This window comes from Nannobrachium achirus (assembly GCF_963921795.1).
Source record: "Nannobrachium achirus genome assembly, chromosome: 1".
Lineage (NCBI taxonomy): Eukaryota > Metazoa > Chordata > Actinopteri > Myctophiformes > Myctophidae > Nannobrachium > Nannobrachium achirus.
The window spans coordinates 37,926,347-37,945,222 of record NC_137810.1 but is presented as its reverse complement, the minus strand read 5'-3'; the positions used below and the strand labels follow the sequence as shown (position 1 = coordinate 37,945,222).

The window sequence follows — 18,876 nt, the reverse complement described above, 5'->3', positions numbered from 1 at the left end:
GTAGAGACTAAAAGGTCTAGCCATTTAAAGTAAGAATCCTCTTGTCTTTTTGTTCTGATTAACTAGGATTAAACTGCTTAATAATTGACAGTTGCCACTCTGAAATTATATACCTCTGTTAGGATCTGTACCAATTTTGGAGGTCTGCCCACCCAACCAGCCTAAGTGCTCCTGATAGCTTTACTTTTGGTGCCAGAAAAAGTGTACAGTAGATCACTAAAGAAGGGAAATACTTGAATATACGCTCATCATAACCGCAGCGTCCAAAGTTTTAGGAAGAGAAATGTCTCATAATTCATTCCAAACGTTAGGAACTGACTTGAAATCTGATCATATATCCCGTAAAGAACAATGAAAGCCATTTGAAATGAAACTGGGGAGAAAGAAAAATCTCTACAGCCTCAAACTACTTTCCAGCGATCCATCTTTACTGTTTGAACAACTGCTCACAAAGTTTTTTTAGTTGTTGATACTTTATTGCTCCCTGGGGAGAAATTAGATTATCTTACTGAAACAAAATAAGAGCACCATACTAAGGACATATTTGATGAAATGCAATCATTTTCATTTCGGTTGGTATTTTGCCTTTTTTTATATAGTTTTCGTTTCATTGCAATACCATGTGTCTTTACCTAAGGTCTTTTCACACAGGGAGCAATTAATGCGCCTAGTAATTAATTTCCAATGAGAGGTTATCAGACAGATAGGGAGGTGCAGGCGACTAGGGGAGCGACTAGGGGCCACAAACCTGTGAAACTGTCAAATTCGTGCTCGCACACGCCTGCCAGTTGAACTGTTGAACGCACTTATCCAAGCAAGTGCACAGGTGTAATGTCACTCCCCATGTGAAAAGACCTTTATACTGTGATGCTTGGTAGAGATGCAAGACATTTAGTACCTGTACTGATTTAGTGGTGTGACATATTAGGCATAGTTTTCATTTTCATTTCAAACGTCTGCTTCCTCCCTTTATAGTTCTCTCTTCAACCTTGGACCTTTTGGATCTCAGTGAACCTGGTGAGAGGAGAAACAGCAAGGACAGCAGGAGCTCCCTGTCTTCCCGTGGGGAGGGCCAGAGGAGCAACCCTCACCGGAAGAGGGTTGATGATACAGAGCTCATACAAGTGGACATCGAGCAGACAGGCATCAGAAACACTCCCGAGCGAGCTTCGCTAGACTCAGGTAGAGGAGCTTTCCGAATAATCGTTTTCTTTCTGTCAAAGCTGGAATCAGGAACATCGTACGCCCCAAGTGCAATGAATGTGCAAGCGTTTGTCTCTTTGACATTAGCACAATGACAAAACAGACACGTTTAGAGAGTTCCACAGCCCATGCTAAAACATGTTGGTACAAGGACAAAAAGACCTGTGACAGACAGAGCAGATGGCAGACTGTGACATGCTATCCTACTGTAAATGTCATATTCTGTGTGTGTGATGTTTTAGCATACATTTATGAGTAGAGGGAAATGTATTGACTGTCCAACCCATTATAGTTATATGGATGCAACAAATAACAAATACAATATACTGCACAATATGGTCTCTTTTTGAATAGTCTCATACATAATGTAACATAACGGACATACCGTACCAAATTCAATTACATTCAGTTAAGTTCATTCATTAAGTCAGTCCACCATGTGGAAATGGAAAAACATTTCACTTGGGGTCAGGATGGACCACAAATACCATCAATTCCCCTGTCCCACCCACATATGAAAGCCTTCCTCATCATCCTCAGGGGGCTGACCTTGTGCATGTTCAAGGTACAGTAGACCAAGGGATAATCCGGCAAGTCCCTGTAACAGAAGCAATCATCTTAAAAAGGCATTAAGAGGAAACGGCCGATTAGTTTCCCATTTGCCAGTTGAAAAGGTTAAAGTCTATAAATGAGCCCTAATCATGCAGACTGAGTCATGGTCTGATTCATTCATGGGAGTAAGATTAATTACAGCTCTGGTGGGTTTATCGTCTACAAGCACAAAGTTCATGTTGTGCATTTGTGTCCAGGTGGCTGTTGTCACCTGGTTGTCTGGACGTGATGTTTATATCTTCATCAGCGTCAGAATGACTCTCTCTGTTTGAGAATGAGCATCAGAACCGTATGCATAATACAACATGAATGGCCTGCAGCACCGTTCAGTACAATCTAGGCATTTAGCAGATGCTCTTATTCAGAGCAGCTTAAAGTGTGCAAGATCGGAGTAAAGATTGAAGTCCCACGAACCTTAGTCAACAAACGATTGGGTAAATATTAAACTTAGCATCTATGGACAAGAAAACAGCACTCGTCTAAGTAAGGGCATAGCCATAGCATAATTATGTGAGCACGTGTCTGCACATCCTAGAAACATACTGTAGCTACTAGCATCTATCGACAGTAAATAGGCAACTAGTATATAGTCTATAGAATTAAAGGGGCTATGGGGTTGAGGTGAGATGGGTTTTCAGACTGCGGTGTAAGATGCAGAGTGAGAAGTATCCATTTATACAACAGCTTTCTCCACAGCGCTTTCATCATCATTGTTCTCAACCTTTTCAGGCCGCGACCCCCCATATAATCATATTTTAACTGGGGACTCCCCCACCGTGACGAGCACTAATAGTTGAGGCATTACATTTTGTATAACCCGGTTCTATTGTGAAAATAGCAGATCTACATACTCACAACGCCTCGCAACTGAGCATGTAGATCAGCTATTTTCACAATTTCTGTCTCTAATGTGACAATGTGGTCAATGTTTAATTCGTCATTGTAGAGGTATTAAAAAGTCCTTAAATTGTCACTTTAGAAATGTGTCTATACACTTAAAAATTAAGTTAATCATCTGAGCACCCCCCAAAATAATTTGGCCGCCTTATCAACTCATGTCTGAACTGAGGTCACCCTGAACTGAGGTCCCCCTCAAAGATGCCATGAGGGTGATACATTCAATGTTATTGGCATTCTGTCTCAGCAGCAAATCATGTATTTATTTTTATTTTTTTACTATTTTGTTTTAAGGGACAACGTACAAAAATTACTTTTATAACTTAATTTTATAACTCAACCACTTCCTGATAGATTGTCACCCTCAATCATTGATTCTAGCTGATTACTGATTCAGAACTTAAAGGCCAGTCCACACCAATGTAACATGTCGCAACTCCATTCAACAAAACAGTTTTAAGGCCAGTAGGCCACACCAATGAAACTCCTTGCAACTGCCATTGTGGATAGTGGTTGCAAGTAGTTGCATGTTGCAAGGAATTGTGACTAGTTGCATTGGTGATATCTAGCCTTAAGAGTGAACTTGTCTTACCTCCCCTATGGATGACGCTTATGGTGGTTATCAACAAATAATATGTTTCTTTTGATACTTTTGTGAGTATTGATTTTTACTCCAGAACCGATATCTGATCAATGATTGAATTTGACCAGTGGTATACTATTGCCTCCAGTCAACATCGCATCGTTGGATAAATGGGAGGAGCTGACCCCCCACCGCGAGAGAAGTGGCAGCAGGGGCAGCAGAAAATGGAAGTTGGAGAAACGGCATTCATCATCCAGAAATTCTTCGAATGAATTTCTATGGTAGGTATAGCTGACAGTGACAGGAGGGAGTGCGGTGCCCATGGGGTGTGACGTGACGTCAATTGGATTGACGGTTGTCCAGGATCCAACCAATATGCCTATATATATATGGCAATAAATAACCATAAGCCACCTTTTTACATGTTTCTCCGCCTTCTGAAGTTGAAAAATAGCCTGCTTGTTTCCTCTTGATGAGACATTTATGACTCATTCGTTTCTTCGGTAAATGCTGAAAAGGTCACTAAAATATCAATTCCTCTGCACATTTCAACCGTCTTGCTGAACTTGTTCAGATGGCATTTTGTGGATATGAATGGTATTAACCTGCTTTAACTTAACACTGCATTTAAGACAGATGACATCCTTTTCACTGGACAATTTTAAGGTGGGAATTTTACATTTGTTATAATAAATAGATAATCAATAGATAGTTACGTTCCTATCACCTTATTACAGTGGCTGTTGATCATCATCTCTGCTGACAATTTTTTTTACCAGAGATCTAACCTGATCTAGCAGGCCCAGGGACCATTTCCTCAAACCATAAGACTCTTGAAATCAAAACAGTCACTATGGACTGTGGCTACCTTATCCTCATACAACATCCCACAGGCCTGACATACATGTCATGTGTAACCATAGTATTCCGTATTGTACCGCACGGCCCACGTTGTTATCTCCGCAGGCCAAAGGCTGAGGATGGAGATTATGTTTTTGCCACTGTGTCTCTCTGTTCTCAGCTAATCTTGCAAATCCAATGAGGAAACCAAGGAAAACACAACACCCCAACCTTTTTTCAATTCAGCTTCATGTTGATGCTACTGTATGCCAGCGCACTTAACGTTTTGGCCTTTAACTCTTAAACAGTATGTTGTACAATTTCCCCTTGATTCCTTGGATCATTCCTTGGAACTAACTCCCCGCACAATTCCACCTAACTAAATTTTTGGTTACTCCTCAGATTTTCCACAAAACTCCCACAAAACATGTACTGTACCATCTTTTCTTTTTTTTTTTCTTTTTCATATTCCATTCTGTTTTGCAGGAAGTGCCTATTTTTACTTTTTTTCTTTTTTTAAAGAACCATTTGATTTAATTGAACCCATAGAGGGCGCCACAAATGCTACAAATATTTCTGGCAGAAACCGTGAACACCCTCAAAAGTAGGGGAATTTCAATTTCTTACAAATTCCATGAGGGAACTCCAACTACAACACAAGCATTTCACTGCCTTAAAATTTCTGACAGCTGTGTTGTAAGCATGTACTGTAACAATAAAACCCCTGAAACCTTTGTTCTACTGTGTTATCCTTTCCATTTAGGTCCATAGATTGTAAAACGCAATCAGAAACACCCCACAAGACCTCCTCAGAAACAAATACCAAAGTGGAGGGAGAGTCTGCCCTCTCTGCCCTGGCATCTCAAGTAAGAATTTGTTCTGTTAAAACCAGGACTCAGCAATCAGCATTACTGTAAATATTCAAAGTAGTCAAATCAAAATCCAAAGCCGATTGTTCCGACTTGTGTTTAAGCTCTTATGAAAAAAAAGGCTAGTTATGTCTGCCATGGTCACAAAACATTTTACATTTTATTTGTGGATGCACGTCTCCAACCTCCCAGTATTATATTAAGGCTCATACTATAGTCACTCCATTGTGTGATTATTTAACTCAATCATTTGTGTTCTAACACGTCACGTTCTTCCATTTCAGCTCAACAGGCAGTATATTAGTGGAAGACATGTAAGCCTCCGTATGCATCCTTTACTGTTCTACCGAAAGAACTACGCATTTGCACCGGGAAAATAGCATCACCATAATAATATTAATAATCAAATCTGATCAAAAACATTTTCCAAGATACTGTTCGAAAAGGGGGCACCTTTTCTGGATGCCCCCAAGGCACCTTTTCTTGGGGAAATCCGGAGCCAACATGTCTGCTTTGAAACTGTTCTTCTGTGGTGCTACAAGGTCCAAATGTTAAGCGCTTTCCTCCAGCGTTGACGGTCTCTGTGTAGGTCCTGTTCCCAAACGGCAGTATTAGATTAATCGCTTATTAATTATTCAGTGGGCCTCACTCTGGGACCATTAGAGTGGATCTCACTGAGCTAGCTAACCATACATCACCTTTTCAGCGTTCCTCTGAATAATAGATTTGGGATTAAAGATGGCCGTCCATGTCCAACATGGGGGCAGGGGGGCATAGTTAGTGGCAGACAAACACTGAATTTGTTTTGCATGGGACGTCCATAGTAGTTCACTGACAGTGATATTGTTAACAGCGGCTTCGGTTTCGCATACTTGGCAGTGGCGCAAACAAACACAAAGGAGTGCTAAATGGATGGGTGATGGAACTGCACACCAATTGTGGAGATCACCGCAGGGTGTCGGTAAGAACACATGGTAGAAATAACCGGTGGTGGAAAAGGTTCTAAATATTTTTACCTAAAAGTATCAAAATTGCAATGTAGCTCTGATACAAGTAAAAGTCCGGAATTCATAATTTGATTTATGGTGATATCTAAATTCAGTGTACTGTATGTGCTAAAAGTACAGGTGGAGCAAACACAGGGGAGGGAGCGTTGATGAGGTGCTGACCCCTCCAGAATACGGTATAATGTTGTGAAGGAGGCACAACTCTTAGCCAAGATGCAAAAATGTATTAAAATTATTCAGGAAACCAACGTTTCGAAGATAGTCTTCCTCAAATGCTGAGGTTTCTTGACGAAACGTTGGTTTCGGCCTCCTCCTTCTTAACAAAACACAATTCAGAGATTTCCTCATAAAAGATCATACAACACATGTATGAAGGACAAGAAATTAATTATTCTGTCTATTCTATTCTTAATCCCATAGTTCACTGCAGTTAAGTGGAAGGGAGGCTAATTGTTCTGTGACCTTTAGTACAGCGATAAGCCAACTTCAATTAAAACTCACATGAAGTTTGTTAAATGCAATGTTATTGTTACATGTAGTAGGTTAATGGCCAGTTTGACACAAAGTTCTCACAAGTAACAATTTTACAATTTATAGGTATATGGGGGCCCTATTTTCGTCCATGCCTTACCCCTTATCCCTATAAACTTCTTTGCCTTCGGCTATTTGAAGGCAAAGAAGTTTAGGAATAAGGGGGAAGGCAAGACGAAAAATATATCTGTTAGACTCTTATCCAGGGCAACTGTTGGCAAGAACCTTAGTCAACACATCACAGGATAAAAGGTCAACTAAATAATGTGCAAAGAAAACATTTAAAGTGCTATTATAGGGTACCAGGTAACCATCCAACTTACTTCTGTCTAAAAGAAAACATGCTAAAACATCTAAATAACATTCTTAGCATTTGTGAGCAAACAATATGTCTAGAATAGATATCAATACAAAAATAAAAGTAACCATATTATGTGCATGGTATAACTAGCATCTATCAAAAGAATAGGCATCAAAAGTGATACAAGGAAGGAGGAAGTGCTAGCGGGTAAGGAGGTACTGTGGAGCCTGGAGAGTGAGTCACAGAACAGATTAGTCATCAGAATGCAATAACCTAACAGCCGCGGCTGATGGAAGTCATAGCGATACGGAATAGCTAGCACCTGCGTGGAGCAGGGGCTTAATTCAATTCCTCAGTCATTGTATTAGGTAGGTGAGCCCTGGGCTATAGATAGCCACTTACAGTAAATCTCATAACATGCTGCTCCATCCAAGTGTAAAAGGTTACCATCCCATTCAAAGTCATTCACCTTACACAGGTAAATTAACAGGTATAATTGGAAAAGTATAAATACTCCTTTCTAATTCAACTCAGAGTAAAGAATGGACTCAAAACGGCGAGTGAATCCATTTGGGTCCGCTCTTTACACTCTGTTTTTTTCTGTGTACACTGTACATTTAGCATGCATGAGTATGGAAACACACCAGACTATTAGAGTAATTGCATCGCATTCCTTTCAACAGCAAAACAAGGGATTTGTGTTATGTTTGAAACACAGAGGCCATCGGAGAATGACGTTGCATGTGCAAATGTAAAAACAAAAACAGGCATGCACTGTTCTGAATGAAACCAGAAGCTGCTGGGGGCCACAGGAGTGGAGGGGGTTAATGAGCAATGGAGAGATGCTGAATGAGTAGCATGGTGCTTACATCACGTAATATTGGAGGAAGGGAGTGGTGCTATGTTATACTCCATCATACGAACGTGTTCCATACCGGAAATAGCCGATCTGCAAGCTCACAGCGCGGCGTGATGCGACGCATTGTGAGCTTGTAGCTCGGCCATTTCCCGGCGCGGGACACAGTCGCACGAGTAAGTATAAACCAGCCATTAATGATGCTGACACTGGTTATTCTGCTGGCCCTCCTAAGCATGTCAGAGGCTTTGCCAAGGCAGGGAAATTCTACTTCTCTCTCCGCTGGGACAGCAGAGAGAGACGGCTGACCCTGCACACTCTCCCGCCTCCCTCTCTGGCTGCGTGTACTTTGTGTGTGTGTGTGTGTGTGTGTGTGTGTGTGTGTGTGTGTGTGTGTGTGTGTGTGCGTGTGTGTGTGTGTGTGTGTGTGTGTGTGTGTGGCCGTGCGCGTTTGTGAGCCTGTACAGCCTATGTTCTGTATTATGCACCGTCATTTGTGTGTGTTTCTACATTTTTATTTTATTTTTAGGTGTGTACAGTATGTACCACATGTGTCTATGTGTGTAATTTTATGCTATTGTGTGCGTGTGTGTGTGTGTGTGTGTGTGTGTGTGTGTGTGTGTGTGTGTGTGTGTGTGTGTGTGTGCGTGCGTGCGTGCGTGCGTGCGTGCGTGCGTGTGCGTGTGCGTGTGCGTGTATGTGTGTGCGTGCGTGCGTGTGTATGTTGCGTACCAGGGTCGGCTAACTAAGGAGCAGCGACGGGGCAGCGGCAACACCCTTCTGTCCAGGAACCATTCCCTGGAGGAGGAGTTTGAACGTGCAAAGGCTGCTGTTGAGGTAAGCAGACTTAGCAGAGTGGTACTTAACGACACACCTCACCCCTGTCACCTGTCAAGTGGCACCAACTTCCACTGTGGACTTTGAAGAGCACTTACCACTGTGCAGGATGGCTCTTCAATATTAAAAACACCTCAGAATTTTTTCCCTGCAGTTGTTGTCAGCCCCCCAAAAAAAAGAAACTCCTGCTGCCCTTGTTGGAGTCTAGGTTAGCTGCTATTCTTTGGTGATATAGTGCAGTTACAGATAGGCCTATACAGCATTCATTTTCAGTTATCTAATTTAATGTCAGAATATAAATAAGATAAATAAATAAGATTTGTCACAAAAAAAGAAGAAAAAAGTTTTTTCAATGTTTGGATCAACTCAGTTTGTAAAATGGTTGGCCAACTCTGGGATACTGCAAGTTTGGGCGCACACACCAAGGTGCTTGACACACAGGCTGCGGAATAAGCAGGGTGAGGGTTTCTGCCGATGCATTTCGCCACCGTTTCACTGCTACTTCAACAGCCCCAGGACAGCGCTGTTATTTGCAATATTGCTGTCCCTTTTCCATTTTTGGCCAGGCGTTAGGTGCCCCTCAGAGCTTGGTGCCCAGGGCTGAAGTCCCTAAATCCTGATGAGCTCTCATCTCTGGCTTGGCAGCTACCATGAGCCATATGGAGGTCACCTCAGAGCACAAAGTCAAATATACCAAAGTAGACAGCACTGATCAAATATGTGATGATACTGTCACTACTGTCACTGCATTGCCTATTTCTTGCTTCAAAATGCTTTCAGAAACATATTTTAGTGTACTGTTTATCTGTAAAATTAGATCGTTTGTAACACGGCCACCATGTAGAATATATGATCACTGCCGTAACTGCATACAGCTTAATAGCACCATCCTCTGGTGCATGTAGCATAATCTATACATTCCAGGTATCCCTGTCTGTGTATCTGTCTGTCTGTATGTCCGTCTCTTGATATGCGTGACGTAAACGTACTAATATTAGTCTAGAAGTGAATGGGTAGGTGCCCATGAGAACATATTTCAGCTTGGTACCTGGCAGAATCTTAAAATATACCCTTCAAGGATTAAGAAAAAACAGGTGGCGAAAGAATATTCACCCTATGCGCGGGGACCCCCTGTCCATCTAGACTATATCATAGATGGCTGACATCACAGACTGACGTCCAAGCAATCTGTTAATGAGTACTGCACTCCATACTCAGACAAGACATTATAGACTCCACCAAGTGTGCTGATAACAGGTAGCGGCTCTCAGTACTCTCATAACAGGTACTGCACTAGTGAATCTTGGCTCTGTGTGAAAGATAAGATATTTGGAAAAGCGGCAAGGGAAAACGTACCTTTGGTGGGAAGAAACTGCTCACCACAAGCAGATTCATTCAGATCAGATGTCAGATGTCATTCAGATCAGAATGACTCCAGGCTTTAAATTATTTATCCACGAGTTTCCAACGCCCCATAGTGCATTGCGCAGACGCTGTACCGAGCTTCCGGCGCCGCAGCCGAGTGTGATTTACAAGTTCACAATGGTTGCATCTGCGACGCGACGTGAGCTTGTATGTCTGCTGTTAAACCGGAAGTGTGGTCCAAACAGGTCCAAATAATCTCCAGTAAACTCCCGCGGAAACAGGTGGATATAAATATTTTTCTGAAATCTCTATGGGGAAAAAATGTATGGGTTTTTTATCTGAGGCACCACAAAATGGCCATCACTGCTATGCCCTATTGGTTGGCACTTGCTGGGATATGTGATGTAAAAAGGCTTAAAAAGTACTCTCATAGAATATAGCAATGTCCATTTGATGCTCTTTGGAATTTGTTTGTGTTTGACAGGCCCTGCTCATGTGAGATAAGGTATGGTAGGTAGCTGCTGGATTTGTGTGTTCTCTGTGACACAAACTGACGGCTTAGTAGTCCGTGCCAAGTACACACGTGGGCAACCGGCTAACAATAGGCAGGTAAATAGGTCAGGTATTTTGCTGCCAGACGTATCACAGGGGAAAACATTTGAGTAAGATGATATTATGGCTTAAATCAGTGGTTCCCAAACCTTTATACTGTAGCTCGAGATACGCAAAAAAGAAATTATGATGTCTCCCCCGGGACGTAAACTAGTGAAAATAGCAGATCTACACTACAAGCTCACAACACATAGCGACGCATGCGATGCAACGTGTTGTGGGCTTGTAGATCAGCTATTTTCACTACTTAAAAGTATTTTTTTCCCCATCTAATTAATGGATTTTATTTTATGCAATTCTTTTGAAAGAAAGTTTGAATTTGTTTAGAATTTTTTGAAAATGTTTTGAAATTAAAAAAAAAAAATGTAAGAAACAAAAAGTAAAGGATAAGGAGAGTTGACAGAAGTTCTTAAATAGTATCATCTCAGCCGGGGCGGGCATTACGTTTTCTCCTCTGTGAGTCTGTCTGTGAGTTTATCTGTCTGACTGTCCATCCGTCCATCTGTCTGTGAGCTAATGTCAGGCACCGCTGCAATGTCCGGATGGCTGCACCCCACGACTGACACACAGCCCTGGGAAGGCAACACGGCATGGTGGAGATCTGTAAAGACTGCCATCAAACATACTCCCCAGTAGGGCATTCACGTATAGTGATTTTTAGTATTTGAAATATTCAACCTCAAAGTATTCGAATAGTCGAATATTCGACAGGACTGTCAAATATTAAGTAAGCAAGAGATGAACATTGTGAAAATAGCCGATCTACATCCTCACAACGCCTCGCAACCACAATATTTATCTGCGGAACCGAGTCACATTAAATGTAATACCTACAAATCCAAGTGCTTGTCAGAGTGGTGGTCCCCAGTTCAAATATGTTTATTGTGGGGGTCACTGCCTAAAAAGGTTTGAGAACCCCTGGTATAGAGCATTAACAAATTCATCCACCAGGGGCTTTGACAACTCATTCTTATGACTTCCTGTCTAGCCAAGCTTTATAAAATATATAATTTTTAAAGAGAAAAAAAAAGAAGCCAATATTCGACTTCGGTGAACAACATTGAATAGTGACTTTGATATTCGAATATTCGAATATTTGGTGAATGCTCTACTCCCCAGCCATCTGTAGACATTTTTTATTATTGTCTTAAATAGTGGAATTCAATTCAATGCCACAAGTTGCCAAAACGCAAGGGTTTCTGTCCAGGGCTTTAAAGAGAAACTAGTCATGTTCTGCTCTGTGTAATTACACTGAAACCTGTCATAATAATATTTCACTCTGTGACAACAGCTCCCTTGGAGGCATTGTGTATGGAAGCACATTTCCACCAATGTGATGAAATAAAAAGATGCAAGTCATTATGAGAAACTTGAATAATGACTTAGTATCACAAAATATTTAGAAATGTTGGTAGAGAGATAGATCTTTAGGAGTCCTGAGGGGAATATTTAGTTTCAGCTTCACCTAGCTGCATGGCTGCTTAGATGGTCATGATAAGAGCTCGGTGGAGTTGTTTGCACGCATAATAGTACATTGACATTCTGATTGACGGCCACCCAATTAATACATTTTCTGATTATATTGAGATCCAAGTCATTTATTTCTTTGATACTTAAGGCTCATACATACTCCAAGGTTTTGTTGGTCTGTAAAAACAGAGACGCGTCAGGATGAGAGGTGAGTTGTCATCGCGGTGAGTGACGTAATGTTGTAGTTTTTTAAAGTCAGAAAACTACAACATTGGAAGCGGTGACTTGCTACTCACCTAAAACTGGAGTATGAACTAGCCTTAAGTCATCATATTAACACTCCATGCCATCATGGAGGAAGTGTTTTATTATTTTAAGTATCTCATTGTTCTGACATAGCCTAGACATTTTTTATTTTTTTTTGAAATATTAAGTAATTCTCTGTAGCTGTCAGTCCATGTGCCCATATATGGAGCTGAATGATTTGTTGAGGTTAGACACACTGGCTCAGGCGGTGACTTGTGGAGCCAAAATAGTCACAGGGGGACACAGGGGGCATTTGAGGTTTGAAGTGCTCGCTAATTGTATAGCATAGTTCTTAACAGCCCTCAAGATTACTCCTTACTGTCTCAAGGAGGTGTTTGATGAGTGTTGCTAAGAAGGAAGAGAAAAAAAATACAAAACCTGGCTGTTTAATGAATCAATATTTAACCAATCGACCTGATAATGGAAGCATCAATGGTCACATGGTAAAAACACACGCAATGATTGTATAAAAAACGAAGAAAAAAAGACTTTAAGGAGCCAATGAGAGAGGGGGTGGTGACCTTCTTTCAACTTCCTGTCTTATATTAACACGTGACTGATGTTTGTCAGGAATGACTGGCGGGTGGTTTGACCAATCAGGAAGCAACGTTCTTCTGAAGCCCTTTTCTTATACTACAAGGAAGGGGGGTGAGAGGGGGGATTCTAGGGCTCCTGCTGCTACCGTGTTTTTTATACTTTTTATTTTATATATATATATTTTAAAGGATCCAGGTTGTCAGGTTGATGATAGGCTTCAGGCAGCCCCATAGAGTAGATAGCCCCGCCCCCAGCTATATTCATTTCAATGCAAGTGCTCAGTGACGTTTTGAAGCACCCGGAAGAAGCAAATCCAGGTGCATTGTGGGGGAAATTGACAAACAAAAGTTTGCCAATTTTACTAAGGTTGAGACCCCAGCAGCGCGCTCTTATGCTCGTGCATGAAGTTTTCCCCACCTGCTGTCCCAGCTTTGGCCAGTACGGGCCGGCTGCTTCAATTTTCTACCGTGGTTCTAGGGGCTTGGGCAGCCTCCTCTTCATCGGTATCCTCCTCCTCTGCGCTCTTCAGCCACTCCACAAACGGCTTCATCTGGTCGAGGAAGACGGCCTTCCCTTTACCATCTTTGTACCACTTCAAGATGGCTTCCTCGCTCAACACCTCGGCCTTGTAGTGCAGGACGACGATGTTCCGGAAGGAGTTCATGAAGTGGATGTTGTCGTAACAATACTCCTGGATCTTCAGCAGCAGTGTGACCTCAGACAGACCCTGGGACGTGAACTCCTTCAGCAGAGGGCTGTATTGCTTCAAGTGTTTAATGGCTTGCTCTGTGACCAGCTCCTCCTTCTTGTTCCACTCCACACAGCCCATCACGCTGGTCCAGACGATCCCGATCATCGCCTGCTCTGAGATGTTCAACTTCTTCATCTCCTCTCTGCTGTACGCGATGATCTCTTTCTGGGGGTCTACGCGTGCAAGCTGCTCCTGCAGCTCTTTCTGCAGCTCTTTGCGTCCGGCGATGGTCTGCTGGTTGCGGGCAAAGTCGGACAGCTCCTTGAGGCCGGCGTCCGTGAAGTACTTGGAGAAGTGCTCACAGCTCCGCTTATTGGCCGGGAACAGCTCCATCAGCCTGTTGTCCATGCCTACTTTACGCAGCATGGCGGCCACAGAGTTGATGTCCTTCTCATTGATCCACGACTTGAACAACTTCACCGCAAAGGATGCAGAGACGCCCTCTTTGACAAGGTTTTCATTGAACAGGCTGTTGAGGATGGAGGCTGATATGTTCCCATTGGCCAGCAGGATGCCCGTCAGCATGGCCAGCTTGTTACGCTCAGAGTCTGTGAAGCCCTTCAGAAACAGCAGCAGCTTCTTTATCTCCTCTTCAAATCCCTTTTCCAGGTACTTGTAACGCCGGATCAGTTTGTTAAAAACCTGAGCATAATCTTGCATTGTCTCCAGGTCTTCTTGTGCCGTGAAGAGGCAGAACTTGGTTCGGGTCATGTCGTCAGACAGGGTTCCACCTGGAGCCAGCATCCCGCCGGCCACCAGGATGTCAAAGAGTGTCTCAGCATAGCGCCGGTAGTCGAGCTTGGCGCCAGAGGTGTCGAGGAACTTTGCAACCGCTTCCAAATTAGAGCCAGCTTGATTCAAGCCTAGTACAATGCTTTCTTGAAATTGAGAAGGGTCAAATCTGTCTTTTTCATCTCTTTTCCTCGTTTTGAAACGCTGGCCGGTTAATGTTGGCTTTTGTTGCTTTTGATTATTCATAAACCACACCCTTTTAGCTGCTGATAGAAAATAGTTTTGTTAAGATCCGGAGGACAAAGTGAACGTTGCTTCTTCTGTCTGTCTGCTGCTGCTGTGCCCTCGCCTTTTGTGTTTGCAGCTTTTATACTGTTGATACATCGATACATGCTGATACATCATGACGTCACCATGATGTTGTCATGGTGACGTGGCTGTGGTTTGTTTATGGTTATGTTGACATAGTGACCATACTGTATATGGGCATGCTGATATGCCCATATATGGAGATCTCTGTATCTGTCAGTCCATGTTGTCCCTTTTATACCCATATATGGAGATCCCTGATGTCATGAGTATTATGCTCATAAATGGGTATACCCTTTTCAGGGGTGGACTGGGCCACCCCTGATGGGCCGACCAGCCAGTGGGTCTGTCTGGGCAGCCACTAAGTGGCTTGTCTATCATCGGAATACCGGCCTAGTAGCCCAATCACAGGTTACTGTGGTCCAGGAATCCCACCCAAACATATACTGTGTTCGGTTCGTGGCGGTTGTGGTGCGATGGTCTGGGCCAAGATGTCAGGGCTAGGGTTGCAATGGTATGAGATTTTTAACACAAACAAAATGTCGTCCGTGTCAACACCGCGGTTATCGATAACACTGTTTCAACCACCATTGCGTGTCTTGTTGTCTTGTGAGCACTCAGTAGCAGCCAATTCTACCTCAAGCTCAAGCTACAACAACAACAACCGACCATATTAAAAATTCAGCTTTGTAAAAAAGCAACAACACTGTGTTACAACAGCCCTGCGTTTTCTTGTTTGGCTAATCGTTGTTTTTCCGCCTACTGCGCGCTGTGACATTATAAAGCCACAACGTTTCTCCTGGAACGTGCCCTGCGAGTGGGGACGAGACATCATGCAGTCTGATGGGCTGTGCCTCACCCCGTGGATGATCCATTGATTCTGAATCTGTTCTCGACTCTCCCACACAAGGAACAGCTCCCGGCCTCCCGCGATTGAGAACCGAATCCCATCGTTCATTTAAAAGAGCTGTTCAAAAGAGCGGAATCGTTGGCGAACGTCACATCTCTACTGCGCTCCTCGGGGCAGAGCAGAGCAGCGGATGCATCTTTTTTTTAACGGTGTTATCGGTGTGCAAGTAAAGTACCGTTGCAACCCTAGTCAGGGCCGAATGTAGGTCCCAGTGCAGCCCTGCCCCTTTTGTGCCCATATTTGGAGTTGACTGATTTGTTGAGGTTAGACAACACACTCCATATTTAGAGCGAGTACTGATTTCACCATGGCTTTGAGTAAAACGTTGACAACGCCCTTGGTTTACGATGCAGCAGTGTGCTGTGTCACTCTACACTGTAGCCTTAGAAGTACAAAAGTGTCAGCCGTTTATTATGAACAAATGAATTGCAGTGGATGGGGAAACCGTCAGGGTACTTTTTTTAATGTAATTATCGTCTTAGGAATGCGACAAAAAACTAAAAATATTATTGAACTCAAGTCTCCATGGCATGAGTAATCAATAGGAAAAAAAATCTTTTTGGGGTGAACTACTACTCCTTTAATCCACACTGTACTAAAGTAGCCTACCAAAGACGGTTGTTTATTATGAACAGGCTACACTTAAACCTGGACCTATACAAAATCATATTAAACTACACATTTGTACTTTTAAGGCTACGTTGCGGTTTAAGTGAAGCGAAATTAAAATACCAAATAAGTGTTTAATTTTGTATGTTATTGCATCCTGCGTCCTATAAGCCATGGGGGGCGTCACCATTTTACTCAAAGGTTTAATGCAAGTGAAATATATGGTGACAAACATGAGTGTGACGTCAGAGGAGGTATACTGGTGATAATGGGCTTCCATAAGAGTGGGAAGGGATCTATCAGGGAACTATCATGTTTCTTCAGCAGCACTGCAGTCTCCTGTGGTGGCTTCACACACTGCAGCTATACATAATGATCAACAAATAAATAATAGAGTAGGGACAGGATGACGGTGAGAAAGTGAGAGGGGCACCCACTGACAATCTGGTCCGTGCCTTTCGGGGATCACTTCCACAAGCGTGCAAAGATGTCACGTGCGTCTTGTTTGAAACTCAAAACCGCGGGGTCCCGGCCTTCCCATGTTGCATTGTTAGTGTGGCAGCATCTGCCAGAGGGCGGGTAATTCCGATAAGTGATGAGACTCTGATGCTCCGGGACAAATGGAGGATCGATGGGTAACAGTATCTCAGAGGTTCAATCAAAGGGCCAGAGTGCCTGCCTCTACTCTGGAAGAGCACGGTTTGGCTGGACCACGGCGAGCCGTTTTGGCTCCTATATGGCCGATATGAAAGCCCACAATCAGATAGTTTCCCTCTAAGTAACTACACATAATACATTCAGGAATGAAAGGATAGATTGCTCAAGAGGCTTGGAAAGCACATAGGGTTTTGACACATGGCCTAGTTGCCAATCCACTCAATTACTTACTAATAACAATTAATACTAATACACTATTTTGTACAGCGCCTTTCTATTCACAACATGCAGCACAACATGCATTACACAAATAAAAAAACAAAAAAAACATGATGATTTGTATTGAGAAATGTATGTTTTATTGTTTTATTTTTTTAAATAATTTCAGTCCCAGAGGGTTTTTAGCCAATTATTTTTTACCCCTTTTTCACCCCAATTTAGTTGTTATACCAGTTGATTCCTCCCCACACACATTTATTCTGTGATGTCACTGCTGTTAAACGATGTTAAACTCACTTTGCCATTCACTTTGCCACTCGATTTGCCATTCACTTTATGCATGCACAATTGCGCATACCCGCTATACATGAATTCCATATCCTTAGTGTCAGCAAGATTATTGCCATATTTGGTGATAATGAGTTCAGTCAGCTCTGACAATTCTGGGGGAAAATAGTGATATGTGCCATGGCCCATGGCTTGGACTGGAGCACTGTATATCACAATAATAAGTACAGCTGGTGCAGCTTTAAGCACAAGGGCAAGATATTCTATTCACTATTCCCCTGCGACTGGGTGAGTATGTTTGATGCCAGTCTTTGCAAGATTTCCATCCTATCAGTGAACGCCAGATGGGTCAGGGAAAAAGGAAGGAGAACAAGAAGAATGGAGAGAAGGAAGAGACCTGGGGCTGAGAGTGTGTCTGTGTCTGTGGAAGGTCTTTCCAGTGGTGGAAAAAGTACTAGCCGGGGAGCCACTGGGCCAAAATGAGAGAGGACCTGTGATGTCATGACATACTCCAAATTTTTGTTTGTCCTATTCATTTGGTCAATAAGGTACACAGAATGAGAGGCCTGCTCTGCTGGAAATCCTGCGAAAAAAAGTTTCCCATTGACTTCACTATACTGGAAAAAAACACACCAAAAAAAGTAGCATGTGAGGGGTCAAACTAAGGGTTCTTCATGATTCTGAATCCATTGCAAGCATTTGTTTTGCATGAAAAACGTTCCTTGGGCTAGATTTCAGCCTCTCAAACCTGTGAAAAGTGATGAGTCATCACTTTTCACCGTTATTTTGGTCCGTTTTCTAGCCCAAGGAATGTTTTTCATGCAAAACAAATGCTTGCAATGGATTCAGAATCATCAAGAATCCCTAGTTTGACCCCTCACATGCTACTTAAAGCATATTGTTTTTGGTGTGTTTCTTTCCTTTATATTGAAGTCGATGGAGTGAATATACAAATGGCCATAACTTTTTTTCGCAGGATTTCCGGCAGAGCAGGCCTCTCATTCTGTGGACCTTGATGACCAAATTAATAGAAAAAACAAAAATTAAAAGTATGTCATGACATCACAGGTAACATCCTATTCTTTGAGCTTTTGGGCCTGTGGCTCCCCGGCTATACACACATTTCTTACTTAAGTAAAAGTATCAATACTGCAATATAGAAATACTCTGTAAAGGCTGAAGCTACACCAAAGTACCTATGAGGGTGCCCACACACCAAAATACCTAGAGTGGAATCCGCCAATGTGTTTCAATGAGAATGGAGTGTTTTTTTGCCAGTAGAGGATTTCTGCAAAAAACGCTACATTCTCATTGAAATGCATTGGCGGATTATTTTGGTGTGAGGGCACCCTGAGAGTGGAATCCCCATTCCGCCAATGCATTTCAATGAGAATGGAGCGTTTTTTTGCAGAAATCCTCTTCTGGCATGAAACCGCCCCCTTCCCATTGAAATGCATTGGCGGAATGGGGATTCCACTCTCATAGGTACTTTGATGTGACTTCAGCCTTACAAGTAAAAGATCATAAATAAAAATGTACTTGAGTAAAAGTACGAAAGTAGTGGTATAAAAATGT

General features: G+C 42.6%; 2 protein-coding genes across 2 annotated transcripts in view; one reads left to right on the top strand and one right to left on the bottom strand.

Annotated features, from left to right (window-relative positions):
• The window catches only part of pex5la (peroxisomal biogenesis factor 5-like a), a gene marked incomplete at both ends in the record, with an annotated part of 138,365 nt that overhangs the window by 95,515 nt on the left and 23,974 nt on the right, over positions 1-18,876 (top strand). Inside the window, 5 exons of the mRNA XM_080725826.1 lie at positions 976-1,182; positions 3,444-3,576; positions 4,899-5,001; positions 5,289-5,318; positions 8,435-8,536. Of these exons, the coding sequence (XP_080581952.1) occupies positions 976-1,182; positions 3,444-3,576; positions 4,899-5,001; positions 5,289-5,318; positions 8,435-8,536 (575 nt within the window). The remainder of the gene's footprint in view (positions 1-975; positions 1,183-3,443; positions 3,577-4,898; positions 5,002-5,288; positions 5,319-8,434; positions 8,537-18,876) is intronic.
• LOC308299893 (eIF5-mimic protein 2-A-like) lies at positions 13,281-14,561 on the bottom strand (the record flags this gene model as incomplete). The annotated part of the gene is made up of 1 exon (XM_080743674.1): positions 13,281-14,561. Exon 1 carries the CDS (start codon positions 14,553-14,555, stop codon positions 13,281-13,283), a length of 1,275 nt encoding a protein of 424 aa, XP_080599800.1. The 5' UTR covers positions 14,556-14,561.